Genomic DNA, 17,748 nt, shown 5'->3' with positions numbered 1-17,748 from the left:
ATTAAAAATGGGCGAAGAACCTGAATAGACATTTTTCTAAAGAAGACATACAAATTGCCCATAAGTACATGAAAATGTGCTCAACATTTTGTCAGGGGAAAGCAAATAAAAACTATAATGAAATATCACTTTATACCTGTTAGAAGGACTATTAAAAAAAAAAAAGAAGAAATATGAAGAAAGGGGAATTCCCATTGGTAGGAATGTAATTTGGTATAGCCACAATGGGAAACAGTTTGGAAGTGTTTCAAAAAATTAAAAACAGAATGATATAGCAATTCTACTTCTGGGTGTTTATCTAAAAGAAATGAATTAATTATCTCATAGAGGTATCTGTACCTCCATATTCACTGTAGTGAAAACCACTGAAGTTCCATCAACAGATGAATGGACAAAGAAAATGTGACTCTCTCTCACACACATATACATATGTGTGGAATATTATTCAGTCATATAAAAGAAGAAAACCCTGCTATTTGAGAAAACATGGATAAATCCCAAGGGTATTATGTTAAGTGAAATGAGTCAGAGAAAGGCAAATATTGTATGATATTACTTATATGTAGAATTTAAAAGAGCTGAACTCATAGAAGCAACCAGGGGCTGAGGGGTGGGGAAATGGGGACACGCTGGTCAAAGGGTACAAGCTTTCAATTGTAAGAGGAATAAGTTCTGGGGATCTAATAATACACAGCAGGGTGACTATAGTTAACAATACTGTGTTGTATTCTTGAAAGTTGCTAAGAGAGTAAATCTTAAATATTCTTACCACAATAACAACAACAATTAGCATTTTGTCAGGTAAAGAGATGTTACTAGCTTTATTGTGATAATAACTTCACTGTATACACAAACGCACACACACACACACACACACACACACACACACACCCCTGTCCTATTATTGCATTGTACATTTTAAACTTATACAATGTTAGATAGCCATTATATCTCACTAAAACTATAAAAAAAAACCCCTCATAGTAGCCAAGGAAAACATTAAGTTTTTTAAGTTACATTTCACCAGGGGCATCAGGATGGATAGACTTCACAGCATTTTGAGATGTGTTCTGGCTTTGCAATGCTGGAGTGGACAGTATGCAATCAAGCCCTAACCCCCCTGAAATTCTTCAGTCTAAAACACTGACAAGCAAAAACTTACAACGGTCAAAATGAATCCACATTTGGACCCTAACGTTGCTATGACGGGAGAATTGAAACTGGAGCAAAGAAAATTTTTTTTCAGTGAATAGATTGATGTATAGTTTTAAAGCAAAAATTACTCTCCTGAAGACAAAGTTAATCCATAACTTTTTGTTAACTTGCCTCTATTTTTCTAATGGTGACTAGATTTTAAAAGGCATGAAAGCATCACAAAATCCTAAAGTCAGCTTTATAGAGCATGTTTAAAGTCCTTTACTGTTTTCCTGTGAGATTTTGTTAGTGAATAAAACATGAAAATGAGCGTGCCTACATGTGTTCGTGCTCACATACACACATACACAGGCACACCCAGTACAGTTCTCATAAAGGCGATCTTGTCTTCAAAGTTAAGAGCTTGCTTTCTTATAAAAGGGTTTGCATGTTTTATGCAAAATTTCAGTGTTTATCTTCATGCTCACCAGAAGTCTTCAAACAAGTTTTAGTTAAGGGAAATATATGGATGCTTACCAGCTCCATTTCATTTCTTAAAGATTAATTTTTTTTTTAAGAACTCAACAGTTTTCCTCCCTTATCTCTACATTCCTTTTCTGAACTCTAGTTTTATTCATTGAACATCCATTTATTAAGCACCTGCATGCCAGACTCCATGCTCTGGGAGCACTCTGAAGTCTGGGGTGACACAAAAGGACAAGCACAATGAAAATGAGATCAGTGACACAGGAGTGTAGGGGAGGGGGCCTTGGGCGTTGGCACGGCTGGTTGAGTTTGGAGTGCCCAAAGTACAATTCAAAAAGGAAGAATTATTTGAACGGAATCTTGAAAATAATTTGGAAGCAAAGTACAGGAGAAGAAAATGGCATTCCAGACTGGGGATTATTGGACTAATTTTATAGAGATGAGGAAACACAGATCCAATTTGGGAATAGCAGAAAGTTTGATTTGGCTGGAAATGGAAGTATTCCCTCCAAATAAATAAACAAACAAACAAACAAGCAAATAAATGGCTAGTAAACAAGGGCAAAGAAAGATGTTTTTTCCTAGGATGATTTTAACTACTAATGTAGTTAGTGTTGAGGCATCTAAGGATTTAAGGGAAAAACACGTCAAGATCATACTGCAATTGAGAGAGCAAATAGGTCACCATGATTGTCCTTTTCTATTATTTTTCTTCTTCTTCTTCTAGTTCTTTGCCCAGCTTTTTGTTTTAATCTGCTTTTGCCTTCTGTTACACATCAACTTTTTACATCTGTATTACAATCTTAAAACAAGGTAGAGTGAAAAAAATTACAATAAAAGATGATGGAAATGATCAGGCTCACCAAATCCTTGGAGTGCTCCCCCTAGCATTTGGGCATCCATTATGGGGTTGAAATTTGGAGCTGGGAAGATGGTTCCTTGAACCTAATGGGAAGAGTCAATGAGAAAGAGATAACAGTATTTTATAAGAAATATTTGAACATTTTTTTTTTTTGCAGATAACTGAAAACAAAAACAATCTATATGTTTAAATTACTCTAAAACACACATACAAGCCTATCAAACAAATGTGTTAATTGTATGTTAATAATATGGAGCAAATTGATAGAATTTTTAAAATCCAATGACCTCTATTATATTGGTTCTATTCCATCTAGAAATTTGAAATACTAGAGCCATCTAGAAAATGTGAGAATCAAATAAATATAAATCTTTGTAATAAGCAGTGAACATTTTCTTAGGAATTGGGGGCTAGTTAACAAAACTGAATGGGAGAGCTCTATTGGGGGAATTCATGACATTTTTATGGATCAGAAGTAGCACTTGCCACCACAGCTTTTTTTCCACATCAGGGGCCCTAAAATCATCCTAGAGAAAATTGAAATGTTTGAATTTAGATTATGAGATTCATGAAAATCTGGGTGATATAGATAGGGCAGAGATTTTTTAGTTGGAATTTGCAGCTGCAAAGAAAAACATAAAAACCTGACAGACATTCCATTGAAATTTTCTTTCTTGCTAATAATAAAAATGGCAGCACATTTATGTTAGGCTTTGAATCCACATGGTCTATTATTTCAGACAGAGACAGTCAGGACTAGGCACAATAATATCACACTCAGCACAGGAGAACCATCAGTCAAAATTTATTAAGAATGGGGCCTCTCTCTCTTTGTTGTCAGTGTGTCTAGGAACATTAAGAAAAAATGCCTTCCCATAGCAAATGGGTCTTCTAGCCCTCGAGAAATCTGGCATTAATGAAGCTCTTCTATAAGAATGGTATCTTAACAGAAGGTAAAGTTTTCTAGTGCCCATTTTCTAACAGTAGAGAATTAATTAAGATTGCACCATAATATTTAGCCCAAGAAATATACATATACTTATATACTATACCAAAATATTTATAAAAAGATTTTGAGTGACTAAGAATATTGTTCACTTGAGTTAAAACTAAAAAAAAAAACTCAGTTTGGATTTCATTTGATTAATATTAATGATGATGAAGTTGTTTATTTGAAGTAGACTGGAAACTACATAATAATTGTGATATGGCTATATTTTCTTTTTTATTAACATATAATGTATTACTTGCCCCAGGGATACAGGTCTGGGAATTATCACTCTTACACAGTTCACTGCACTCACCATAATACATACTATCCCCAATGTCCATAACCCAACTACCCTATCCCTAAACCCGTCAACCCCCAACAACTCTTAGTTTGTTTTGTGAGATTAAGAGTCTCTTATGGTTTGTCTTCCTCTCTGGTTTCATCTTGGTTCATTTTTCTCTCCCCTGCCACAAACCTCTACCCTGCCTCTCAAATTCCTCATATCAAAGAGATCATATGATAATTGTCTTTCTTTGACTTATTTCACTCAGCATATTATTCTCTAGTTCCATCCATGTTGTTGCAAATGGCAAGATTTCCTTTCTTTTGATGGCTGCATAGTATTTCATTGTACATATATAATGTATCTTCTTTAACCATTCATCTGTTGATGGACATCTAGGTTCTTTCATTGGTTTGGCTTTTGTGGACATTGTTGCTCTAAACATTGGGGTGCACATGCCCCTTCGGATCACTGCATTTTTATCTTTAGTGTAAATACCTAGTAGTGCTATTACTGTGTCATAGGGTGGTTCTATTTTCAACTTTTTGAGGAACCTCCATACTGTCTTCCCAGAGTGGCCACACCAGCTTGCATTCCCACCAACAGTGTAGGAGGGTTCCCCTTTCTCCACATCCTCGCCAACACCTGTTGTTGCCTGACTGGTTAATTTTAACCATTCTGACTGGTGTGAGGTGGTATCTATTCTTGAGTACAACCATGCTAATAATATTTTTAATGCCTTTTTAAATGTCTATATGGACAGATATATGTAATTAGGATTACATATATTAATTAAGAATATGGTCTGCATCTTACATTGCTAAGGTGCATGCAGTTTGCTTCTGATATTCAAATTTATTGGAGATGATCTAGAGGCTAAGTTCTCTTGAGCCAATCCTCAATTCTGTGTGCTATATATTAGGAACCAATATGAGTGTTATCTCCTTTATCCACTAACCTGTTTCACTGGGACTCTGTTAAGAAGATAGACTTTGGTTCTTTTATTTATTAAATTAATTTTAAATAGTAAGGTCTAATGTAAATTCTTAAGTTGAGGTCTCCTTACCTGAAGCATTTTCCCTTGAATCTTGTTATCCTAGAAAAATGAATGCTGTAAACTTGAAAGAACAGCTATATATTGAATGTGAAAATTGTTTTCTGCTATTTGTCACTGCCTTTTTGTCTCTACATAGCTCTTTCTCAAAAATTTTCCCCACTGGGAAAATAATTTTTTTTTTCTTTTTTAGTCATGGAAAAAGAGATACTTTATTTCCCCTATTTTAGGACTTGGAAGATTTGTTTTGACAGATCTTATATGGATAATACCATTTTTTGCCTGGCGACCTTAATTTTGCTGACTACTATCAGCCAAAAATCTGTTTTAAACTATAGAAAAGGGGTGCCTGGGTGGTTCAGTCAGTTAAACATTTGCCTTTGGCTTAGGTCATGATCTCTGGGTCCTGACTGAGTCCCACATTGGGCTCCCTGCTCAGCAGGGAGCCTGCTTCTCCCTCTCCCTCTTCGTCTGTACTCTCTCTCTCTCTCAGATAATTAAATAAAATATTTTAAAAAATCTATAAAAGAGAGAATATTTTTGAAATAATAAGATATATTGTTAAATATGTGTAAGTTATCTGGGCAGTTTTAGATGTTTACCATAAAGCATTTCATTACTGGCTAGACTAGGATTTTCCAGAATTTTCATTGGAGTAAGTGCTATAAAATAAAAGCATATACTTTTATAGGGAAGAAGGAAAAAAAGCTCTAAAATTTATAGATAAAGGAGATTGCAAATATTTACAGTGATTTATTAGACACAATCTGTAAGTGAAAGGAAAAAGTTCACGGTTTTTTCCTTTGGAGTTTTTGTCGTTAATTTTTATACAGATTACTAGTACAACATATTTTTACAATATAATGTAAAAATTACTATATTCTGTTTTAATTACAGTTCTCAACTTTTTTTTGCCATTTCAAATCCTTATTTCCTTGTCAACTGGCATTAAAATAATACACTAAAGATGTTTCAGAAAAAAATTTAAGACAAGTAAAGAAAATTATAAATGCTTAGTAATTCACAAAACATAGTTTTTCTAGGAAGCATTTGTCATTTATGCCCATTTATATTGCAAACTATTATATTTGTTTTTAATATAATAATAACCCATTTGAATGTATTTACTATTTAAATATAGTAGTAAACCATTATATTTATTTTTATGCAAATTATTATGTTTCATTTAAGCTCAGGTGAGCAACACTATTCTATATATGGTTCATATTAATGTTCTTTTTACTTATTTTGTCATTGGAATATTGATTTTTGTCTATTGATAATAATATTTTTCCAGCTTTATTAAGAGGTCATTGATATATAACATTGTATAAGTTTAAGTTGTATAACATGATATAATATATGGATATATTATGAAATGATTACCACAGTAAGGTTGACTAACACATCTACCACCTCACAGTTGCCTTTTTTTTCCTTATGAAAACATTTAAGAGCTACTCTTAGAAACTTTCAAGTATATAATATAGTATTGTTAACTATAATCACCATGCTATACATTAGATCCCCAAACTTACTTTCCTTATAACTGGAAGTTGGTACTCTGTTACCAACATTTCCTAATCTCACTGCACCCATCAATCACATACACTCCTCCAAAGCCCTGGCAATCACCATTCTTTTAATGATCATTTTGACTAAACTGACCAGTTAAATTTATTGAAATGGTTAATTATTACTTTTTAGTCTTGTCTCCTGAATTAAAGTTATTTGAAAAAAAATTGATTAATTATTTTGGGCCATAAAACTTTTTTTTTTTTTATATAATTTTTTATTTTTTATAAACATATATTTTTATCCCCAGGGGTACAGGTCTGTGAATCACCAGGTTTACACACTTCACAGCACTCACCAAAACACATACCCTCCCCAATGTCCATAATCCCACCCCCTTCTCCCAAACCCCCTCCCCCCAGCAACCTAATAACTATGATATACCTATAGGTATATATTCATCTATTTTTAAGGTAATTTGATATTTCCTTTGGATATTTTTCTCAAAATTTGTGCTCAACCATAGTCTATGCATTCCTTAATATCCAACACCAACCAGTCTCTCTGATGAAATGAATCTATTCTGGCCTCTTCTTTTACTAACCCCTTAGAACTTACTGCATTTTGATTTATAATCAGTACCTTATATTTTCCCATTTGCTATCTATTCTTAAAACTGATAATTTCACTATGTAATACATGGTACATGTTTTATGACATAGTGTCCCTCTAATTTGATTTTATGTCCCTTGACTATGGTATATCAAATCTATACTGTGACTTTCAATGTGAGACTTCTTTTCAAAATGTTTACATCTACTGGTGATGTCACTTAAGTTAAATGATTTCTTTAAAAAATGAGATTTTTGGCCGAACGACCTGGTTTTATACACAATAAACATGATAAAACTTGTTTTTTACAAATACAGTATATACATGAATTAAGCAGATTTTTAAAAATTTGTTATACTTATCATATTTGTTGCTTTATGTTAGGAAAACTGAACAGAGACAAATAAATGAGATGGACAAACAAAAATTAAGCTGAAGAAGAGGATGCAGGGGAGGGAGGTGTTTCTCGTTTGATAGGGCAAAATTTTTTCCCAGCCTTACATATGAGCAAGTAAGTGATCTGGAATATGGAAGCACAGTGTCTCAAGACTCTCTTGTGAGAGTAAACTAATCTGATTTGAGTTCCAGTAGTAATATCCTAAAACAGCATGAAGGATGAAATAAAAAGAAGTGATATGGGTGGCATAGGTAGCTAATTTGGAAACCCAATTGAAATTCAGTGCATCCCTGAACTGAGACAAATAGCATGTTCTTAATAAATATAGATTGCTTAGTTAACTGAATGTAATTTAACTTACTAATTTTTAAGATTTATTTTAACTTAACATAGTAACAGCAGTTAAATTTTTTGAAAGAGGCAGAGACTTTAGTTTCAGGTGTTTTTGAGCATATAAACCTTTTAAAGCAGTGTTACTTTTTATATATGTGTTCTTAATTTTTCACATTTTAAAGCAAATTGGAAATTTTGAAAAATTTGACACTTTCTGGTGTGACATGAAAAATAATGTGCATATGGTAAAATTATTTTCTTTTTCTTGCTCTGAAAATTGACAGATTTAGAAATAGTATCACTTGTCTAAGGCAAAATAAATTCTAATGTCAGTCATTTCAATTTAAATTCTTACCACAAGGCAATCAAAATATAATCTTTGCTTCTAGTCATTTGTGAATTTAGGTTTTGACAGAGGAATACAAAATACTCCCTTTTTAAAAGACAGAATAAGCTGCCTCATAAAGTCACTAAGCAGAAGAGCATGAGTAATTTATAGATTTAAAGTTGGTTCTAGAATCTACCCTGAATAAATAATGAATAGATTTCTTTAACTGACAGAAAAAATTTTAAATTATTAAGTGAAACAGAATACAAATTGACAAAAAATTCACACATATTTTTCTCATGAAACTGAAAAAATTATTTGCATCATCTCATATCAATATGTATATCAATGAGTACCTCATATTTCATTTATTCACAACTAATCCAGGGGCTAGGATCCATAAAACCATATCCCTCCAAAGTCAACACTGATAAGCTACCCAATGTCATTGAAATGAAGGGCCATCTGTACCCCAATGTTTATAGCAGCAATGGCCATGGTCGCCAAACTGTGGAAAGAACCAAGATGCCCTTCAGTGGACAGATGGATAAGGAAGATGTGGTCCATATACACTATGGAGTATTATGCCTCCATCAGAAAGGATGAATACCCAACTTTTGTAGCAATACAGACAGGACTGGAAGACATTATGCTGAGTGAAATAAGTTAAGCAGAGAGAGTCAATTATCATATGGTTTCACTTATTTGTGGAGCATAACAAATAGCATGGAGGACAAGGGGAGATGGAGAGGAGAAGGGAATTGAAGGAAATTGGAAGGGGACATGAACCATGAGAGACTATGGACTCTGAAAAACAATCTGAGGGTTTTGAAGGGGCTGGGGGGGGTGGGAGGTTGGGGAACCAGGTGTTGTGTATTAGAGAGGGCACGGATTGCATGGAGCACTGGGTGTGGTGCAAAAACAATGAATACTGTTACGCTGAAAAGAAATAAAAAACAAACAACCCCCCCCAAACCCAAAAATACCAAAAAAACATACTGTTCCTCTCTCTTACCTTTCCACAACTAATTTGCCCTTCAGTCCAGTTCCATCAGCCCTTTCCTCACAATAGCTTTCATGTGTTTCACCTTTATAAAACTTCTGTTACTACTACCTTAGCTTTTACCACTTTTCTTTTAAACTTATTTCAATATGCTGCTACGTAGGTCCAATTTTCCTTCACGGCTACAATGATCCTTCTAAAAGATCAAACGCATCATTTGTCTTTCCATGCCCCAAATTCTTGATATACAAAATATTACTTCTCAATATTTGTTTTTTACTGTGGTGCAGAGAATGGATGATTTTCACATGAAAGAAACATCCCTGGAAACATCTGGGGTTATGAACACATACCAGTATGCTAGCCTTAATGACATTTTATTTTTGTCTACTCAACAGAAAGTGTACTGTAATGCTGAATGAGACTCTCAAAACATGAATTGTAAAGAATAGAAAAATACAGTCATACTTTAGCTTATTAGTATTAATGGCAATATTTATTTTCAGTGCTTACTGCAACTCATTCCTATGTCTGAACATAGATGACTTGTGGGATTTGATTCAAGTATTTTAATAGAATAAACAAGGTTCTTTATGACTTGGTCCTCTACTGTCTGTATGGGTTTATGTTTTATTTTCTTTCTCCTGAACCTCTCAACTCCTATACTCTACACACACAGCTACGTACTGCAGCTAAAAGGGACATCTACATCATTGTTCTGTTCAGTGTTTGTGGAATATCCCCCTTCATTCCACAATACATACACTCATCTCTTGATTCCATCTTATGATGCTGGTAAACATCTATTTCAAGACTTAACTTTAGAGCTTTAGTTCCAGTGTCATCTTTCATAGGGAGCCCTTCCTGATGTTTCTAGTAGAATTGTCTACTCCTTCCCTGGTGCCTACAATTTATCCTGTGCCAGAGCAGTAGTATATCCTGTTAGAGCATCAGTAGTATATCGGCAGAAAATGCTCATTTCTATTTTTACCAGGTTTCTAAGAATAATGAGTTGAATTAATTCGGCTTCCTTTGTTTTGTTGAGAATGAACCTTAATGTGAGTGGTTGCGCAAATTTGGAGATTGAGCTGTTCTTATGAATAAAGGAAGAATATTTGGATTTCTAGGAAACAATTTGGGAAGAAATGTGATAAGCAGCAAGCATGGGTAGTGAGGAAGAATTACTTTCTGCGATTTCTCCCTGATATTCACAATTTTTCATTAAAAGTTGTTAAAAGGTATTGTATATGGATTTTTTCTTTTTAGACTAGGGAAAAGGAAGAGGCTTTGGGTTCAGTCTGGGTGAAAAAAAATAATATGTTGCTGTACAGGTTCATATCTTGACAGTATAGGATGCTAAGAATTTGAAGCCTTAGGAAGGCTTTAGAATTTACCTCACATAATCAGGGTATTTAAGGCAGTATCATGTGTACACCCTCCACACAGATGCTGGCTTATGTTGTCTCTCTACTCCTTCAAGACTTTTAAGTCCCCCAAAACATAGATAGTATGGTGTATTTTATTAGGGATGCTATATATGATTTGACATCATTGCTGATGTTAGCTTCTTCTAAGTTTTTAATAGACTGTAAGAATTTTGATATCACCAAATTGACTTAAAATCTGGACTTCAAGTTTATGTGCAAATTCCCAGTTAAATTGCTTACAAGGCAGGGGTCCTGAGTGACTCAGGTGGTTAAGCATCGGACTCTTGATTTTGACTCAGATTATGATCTCAGGGTCATAAGATTGAGCCCCACATGGGACTCTGCTCAGGGGGCGTCTGCTTGAGATTCTCTTTTTCCCTCTCCTACCCCTCCCATTCCTACTCTCTCTCTAAAATAAATAAATCTTGAAAAAAAATTATTTACTAGGCAATCTAATAGAAAAGCAATTCTTTCCGAATCACCTTAATCTCAGTCAGAAGCACCCTCTCCCTCCTCTTATTACCCTTACATCTCTAATGAGATTAAGAGGCTTGGAAACAAGGTTAAGATACAAAGATCCAAACAAGGTCACTGATCCAAAGAGACTTACAATTCACATGGACTTTAGAGAATGAGTCTTATTAGTACAGGGTGAAAATGGAGGATAAAAAGTTGAGCAACTAAAAGAGAATGAATGTGAATTAAAAAGACATACTCCAGGGGAAAAATTGAGATTATATGGGAAATAAAAATATTTTTAGTATATGCTCTGGAATATAAGAATGTGATCTTTAATATCCTAAAAGGCTTAAACTTGGAATTCAGTTGAGTAGCACAGCAAATGTTCTCAACTTTTAACTCTAAGTATTTAGTGTGTTTTAAATCAACTTTTGGAGTTAAGCTTGACATTATCGTAAATAGAACAAGACAATTAGCTTGAAGAAGTGTGTATATTGATATACAAAATTGCAGCTCATACTTATTGTAGTATTATAGAATTTAAATATTCTATGTCTTATATTGAGGAATTAGATAAATTATTTTGTGTTCATAGGTAGAATAATTTATTTTTATGCAGATCTTTACTACATAATTAAAGGTACTTAAATACTTACTTATTTTAGCTTTACATATAATAACTTATCATATCTCCTATCAATTTATCCAGTTTTTCTTTAAAGAAAGTTAAAATAAGCAACAATATATGTAATAGATTGTGCTATATATTATAATTAGTTTTACTACTGTAAATATAATGCATATACACAACTGATTCAAGGCAGATGATAACATATCATCAAAATCTAATAAAATACCACAGAGTTTGGAGGAAAGAGATAAACTGTGAAGATACGAAAGGGTAAAAGGAAGTTTTTCTTGAAGAAGTTTTGAGTCAAAAATCTCATATTTGATTAGATTTTGAGAAGTGGAAATGTGCTGTTTGGAAGTCTCATGTTTTTTCATGAGGTTCTACCTCATTTCCTTAGATAGTTTTACAGACTGATATTATTCATTTTTTGCTATTTCATATGATTTCTAGCCCAATTTTCTCCTCATAATTATAAATAATATTAAATGCTTGAAACTAAGAGAACAAAAGATGTATAAGATATTCTTACACATCATGGAAAAAATATACACCTTACCATACATTTATATTATATATAATGTTTCTAAGGAAAATATTAGATAAAAATAAAGCCACTGATAATTAAATATAAAAACAAGCATTATAAGGATTAAATGTATTCAACTAATTATCTTTTATTGTTTGCACAAATATTTTATATTATCCAGAGAGTTTAGAATTAATAGTATAATATTTAGAGAATTAAAAAAACATGGATAATCATTTTTATTTCTTATATTATCTTTTCCTCCAAATAAAGAATATATCATAAAGGTATCATTATGCATTTCAACAATATCTTCAGAATTGTTTTTTTCTCACTTAATATATATTTCTTTCTTTCTTTTAAGTAAATCTCTGAAAACCTCCTTCCACATCATGAAATGGTTTTGAGGGATAAATTCTCCATAGGACAGAATATGATCTATAAGTCTTAATATCTTTCTCTGAGTGAAACACCGGAAGGATTCTGAATAATTTAGGCAAAAACTCCCCATTCATTAGTTTGACTTATTAGAAAAGACAGAATACTGGTGCCATCATGCAATCCCTCCTGCTCTGAGAGAGCAATCACATTACAATCACTTTGCCTTCTGTTTGGTCTAAAGGATTTTTCAGGACCTGAAAGCACAGCATAAATCAAAGTGAGTAAAAAGAACCTGCAGTGTTACAATAGCTTCCTTCCCAAAATAGAAACACAGGCTGGGACCACTGTGAGAATAATCATTAGATGGTACTCTTCGTAACTATTTCAGCTGAAAGAGAGGAACTTGGGTTTTTATATGATTATATGATCTTTTTGAAAGCTCTTTTGTTTAACGTCCCATGCCAATAAGGCTAAATGTGCATTTTTGCCTTTTCTTTTATAGCTTTACAACACTCCCCAACCCTTAATACAAAGGCACAGCTACATGTGTTCACCAGAAGCTTGGTACTTAGTTGGGAAGACAAAGATTATAAGAAACCTGGAATGATATGATTTATTCCTGCTAAAAACTGGAAGACTACAACATATATTTATTATTTAATAGTGTGGTACATTTTTAAAAGAAGTTATTTTGGAGTACACACTATTATTCTAGTTCAAGTATCCTTATGGGGGCATCTATTTCCATATTGCTTTTAGAGCTATTTGAATATTCATCAGTTAATGATGGATTTGGTATTTCTAATTAGCTGAAAGCAGGACTAATATAAAAAGTAATGTAGCTGGATAATTTCCCCCCTTTTTTCCTTTAGTGAAAAATACACTGTGAAATTAGTGAACCTGGAGGCAATTATTAAAATTAAATAGAAAATAAAATTTTGATAATAAGTTGCATAGTGTTTCATTATCCTATGCTTCAATAAACAAAACTTCATTTAGCTAGTGGGGTCACAAAATGAATGGATTAAAAAATGTGAATGGAATTAGCTTAAACCTATCCCAACTTCTAGAAAAATACTTGCCTTACTGAACTCTGGTAGTCATCCTCTAGGAGGAATGACACAAATTTCTAGAAGTTCCATTTTATTATAATAAAGAATCTTTTCTTAGTTATTAGAATATTTTAGATTTGCAAATCAATAAAATTTTCTCTATATAGTAAAGATATAAAATGTAAAAATAGTTCCTTTTTTAATTTATAGTTACTCTGAGACATATCAGATCTAGTAATTTAGTCAGAGAAAGTTATTTCTTTTATTTTATTTCTTTAATTTGGGGGTATAGTAATTCTTCTTTTGCTCTATTATTCTGGTGATAGAGAAGGCAGTGGTAAATATCACACTTTTATAAAAGTAAATGATCACTGACCTTACACCATGTGCAATATAATTGGCTTGGAGGGAAACTGAAAATAGTTTGTCCTTAGAGGGATAGTTGCAGAGAAAGAAAGCTGGAATAAATGATTTTGTGCAAAATCTCCAAACTAGTCAACCTCTAATCTCAGTCTTTGGGTTTCATTCATACTTGTCACTAGACTGTTTAATATTCATTGACAACATACTTCTCAGATTTGGATTTAAAAAACAGAACTCTCCACTTGCTCCATCTCCATGGATTATATCTTACCCGAACGCCAGAGTCATCTCAAACTCTGCCGATTACGTGGTCTTCTCAGATTGTATCAAGTATTATTTATCATATACATGGCCTTGCAGTTTTTGCATTTGTCTTTTCCTTTAAATTTTAAACTTCTGGATGACAGGTACTTTTTTTTTTTTTTCCCCCTGTTTTGTAAAGCATGGGCCTAGTGCTTTAGATACAGGCTCTTGGAATGTTTACAAAATATAAAAATACATGTACCATAGTGACATCTTTAGTTTATCCAGTGATTTTTAAAATTCATTATTCATATAAGCAGGCTATGCTCTACGTATTTTCACTTTCACTTTCTTGGTAATCACCTCAACAGTCTTGTGAGACTGATAATACTAATCTTATTTCACAGATGATGAGACTATGAGGCTGAGTAAGTTGTCTAAAGCCATACAGGCAGTGTGTCATGAAGCCAACACTCAAATCCAAATTTAACTTCATGGCTAGTGCCCTTTCCATTATAGCTGTAATTGATGTAAAATAAAATAACATGTACTATTGAGGCCTTTTTTTTAAATTCATCTTTGTAAGAAAAAATTTCTGTTTGCAAAGAATCTTGCAGGTAAAAATAAAACTCTAAAAGCATAAGCTCTTGCCCTTAAGTCGGTTCTAAGAGAAAAAGAAAGGTGTGTGTGTACGTGTGTGTGTTAGAAGGAGGGATTGAAAGAATATGAAAAATAGATTTCCATTGGCTGGATCACCAAAATGCATTTAAGAACAGAATGTGTAATATTTAAGTTCAAAGTATTTGTGGAAACCCCAAAATAACCCACCTGTTATCATAAATCCCCAATAAATGTTAGTTGTGATGGCTTTTAGTTGATGGTATTTTGAGAGAGTGAATGAATTTAGGATTGTGTCCATGGGAGGGTTATCAACCGTAGAGAGGGGATAGCATGCATGGGCTAGACTCAAAAGAAATAGAAACATAGCTTGAAGTGAGAGACTTGTTAATCTTTATTCCCTGTGTTCCTTTAGACTCAGACAAGTATCTTTAGGGAGACAGAGTCACAGAGATAATATGTTTTGTGAACTTAGTTTAAATCTTTAAAGACGGTATGACTTCAATTTACTTCTAGGTTATGCTTGCAAAGAAAACTTGTATATATTATATAATTAAAATAAAACCTAATGATCAGATGACTAATACAGATAATGATATTAAGATAGTCTTAGTTACATTACTTTTTCAAATTGATGCAGAAGTATTTATAAATATGAATTAATTACTAAATTAGTCATTGAAAAGTCTTAACAACTTAATGAATAGATGTCAAGTAGTTTAAGAAAGAGAATTGAATTCACCCACACAGCCTCATATCTAAGACCTGAGAGTTTTTTCATTAACATGACTTTCCTTTTTTATAAAACAATTTCCTAGGAAGATACGATTGAAAATAACTTATCTTCGTAATAGGTAGTATTAACTTTATCCTAATAATTTGTAATAGACTACTAAAATTAACCTAATTAGAGTGAAATTGAGAGCATTGAATGACTACTTACTCTTTAAGGCTCAGGATAGCTAATTCCTAATCCTGAGGTTTGTGAATGTTACCTTATTTGGCAAAAGGGACTTTGAGTTAAGGAATTGAGATGGAGAGATTATCCTGGATTACCTGGTTAGGTCATAAATGTCCTAAATGTCCTTATAATACTCAAGAAGGATTCCAAGCTGGTGAAATCTGAATCAGTGTTAATACAGGAAGTGAACAAAAGAAGTAGCTTAATACTATTAATACCACAATTCAAAAATTTCATAGAATTTTCAATGTATTCCAAGATTGTGGTAAAATAATTTATATTACCTATTTTAACTCCTAGAAATTAAACAAATAAATATGTGAAGAAGTGAGGTTGATACTATTGCCACAGATATATAAACTGGGATTTTGAGAGGTTAATTTCTGTTTCTAGGTTACATGATTAGTAAATAATGGTTCTCAGATTCAGACCCAGATTCTGTCTGATTTAAAAGGCTGTGTCCTTAATTGCTAGACTAGACTCCATAAATAGAAGAAATACAAATGAAAAAATTTTATCATTAAAAAATTAACATGTACTCAACATAATTGATTTGGCAAATAAGGAAATCTCTGACAAAAAAACGTTAAAAATAATTTGTGATCTTCTTGCCTACAAATTATTGTTAAATATCTTAATGGTTGTAATAAGTAGAAACTTCTTCCTAGTACTCTTTCATATGTTTACATATAGCTAAATTTTTCTAAATGGAGTCATATATTACATATCATGTGGTAATCTGTCTTTTCTTCTCATTTTGTACCACTCCATAGTTATTAAAGTCTATTCTGCTATTTTCTTATCTTTGAAGATAAAAATATCATGGGACAGATCTAAAAATACTACTTGACCTTTGTTATGAATGGTCTAATTAATAAGTTCTTATAGCACTCTTTTAATATCATTAATATATTATTTAAAAAGAAATAAAAAAACATTTATGTCTAATGAACATATCCATGCACTAAAATAAAATAATGTGTAAATGTATTTTGCAAACCATAGCATTCTAGAGGTGAAGGAGACATTTTTCTTCTTACTATTTGTATAGCTACTTCATAGTTTAAACAGTACTTTTACTTTCTTTATTTAATTTGCAGTTATCTACAAGGCTCTATCTGGCAAGGTAAGTGTCTTATTTCTATATTACATATAAAAGTGACTCAGTATTTATACAAACCCATTGGCTTCATAACTGGCAACCCAGAATAATAGAGTTCTGACTTTAAAACCAATGCTTTCTATTTGTTTTTTTATTCTTTGTTGATTATTATTCTCATATTTCAAAACATTAATGCTGCTTTCATTTTTGCTTATGTCTCATAAAGTGGTTGAAATTTTCTAATGCATGTAATGTAATCTAGAGGGCATAAAGCATATAATAACATTTTTGGAAGGTTAAATGAGAAGTACATTCAGTGTAGGTTCTAAGTGATTGCTCATACTCATAAACACATGCTGTCTTGGATTTCCTACTTAAGACAGAGATTATGCTGATATTTAAAGAATTGAATTTCATGGATTTATTAAAATAATTTCTATAAAGTGATGTTGCAGCTCTGAGATGAATAGTGATTCTAAAATTTGAGCAACTTTCCTCTAATTTGATATTTTTAGAGAGGTTAGTAACCTGTACTCTCAAAACACAGTAATCTATTTCATAAATAGAATCAGCCTCCTAGTAATGAAAATTTCTTTAGCTCTTAATACAGAAATCAAAGATAAGATTTTCTACTGAACTGTGTATTTTGAAATGATAATGAGAAAAAAATGACCTCTTTTGCCTACCATTTAGTTCCTTTTAGGACAGTGGAACACAACTATGGAAAATACAGTATTCTATTTCCACCCAATTTTACTTTTATAATAATTCTTGGTTTTAGCTGGCTTTATGTTTTTTTGTTTTTCTGAGTTAGTATTAACTAGAGTAAGAGAATATGATTTTAAAGAAAAGCTGGTTTGCAGCTAAATAAAATCTTGCCTGGGTAATCCATAAATAAGGTGGTTACCTACATAATAAGGAAGTTTTAAATTTCTGAATTAAAGGAAATTTAACCCAAACAAGTTTTAGAACTTTGGAATTAATCTT

At 32.4% G+C, this 17,748-nt stretch overlaps 1 protein-coding gene across 1 annotated transcript in view; it reads right to left on the bottom strand.

The window, feature by feature from the left end:
* ANXA10 (annexin A10) overlaps window positions 1–17,748 on the bottom strand; it is a 117,871-nt gene that overhangs the window by 77,547 nt on the left and 22,576 nt on the right. Inside the window, exon 2 of the mRNA XM_082727292.1 lies at window positions 2,484–2,565. Coding sequence (XP_082583418.1) covers window positions 2,484–2,565 — 82 coding nt within the window. The remainder of the gene's footprint in view (window positions 1–2,483; window positions 2,566–17,748) is intronic.

Source organism: Mustela nivalis (genome assembly GCF_964662115.1).
Source record: "Mustela nivalis genome assembly, chromosome: 4".
Lineage (NCBI taxonomy): Eukaryota > Metazoa > Chordata > Mammalia > Carnivora > Mustelidae > Mustela > Mustela nivalis.
This window is presented reverse-complemented; position numbering and strand designations above follow the sequence as displayed.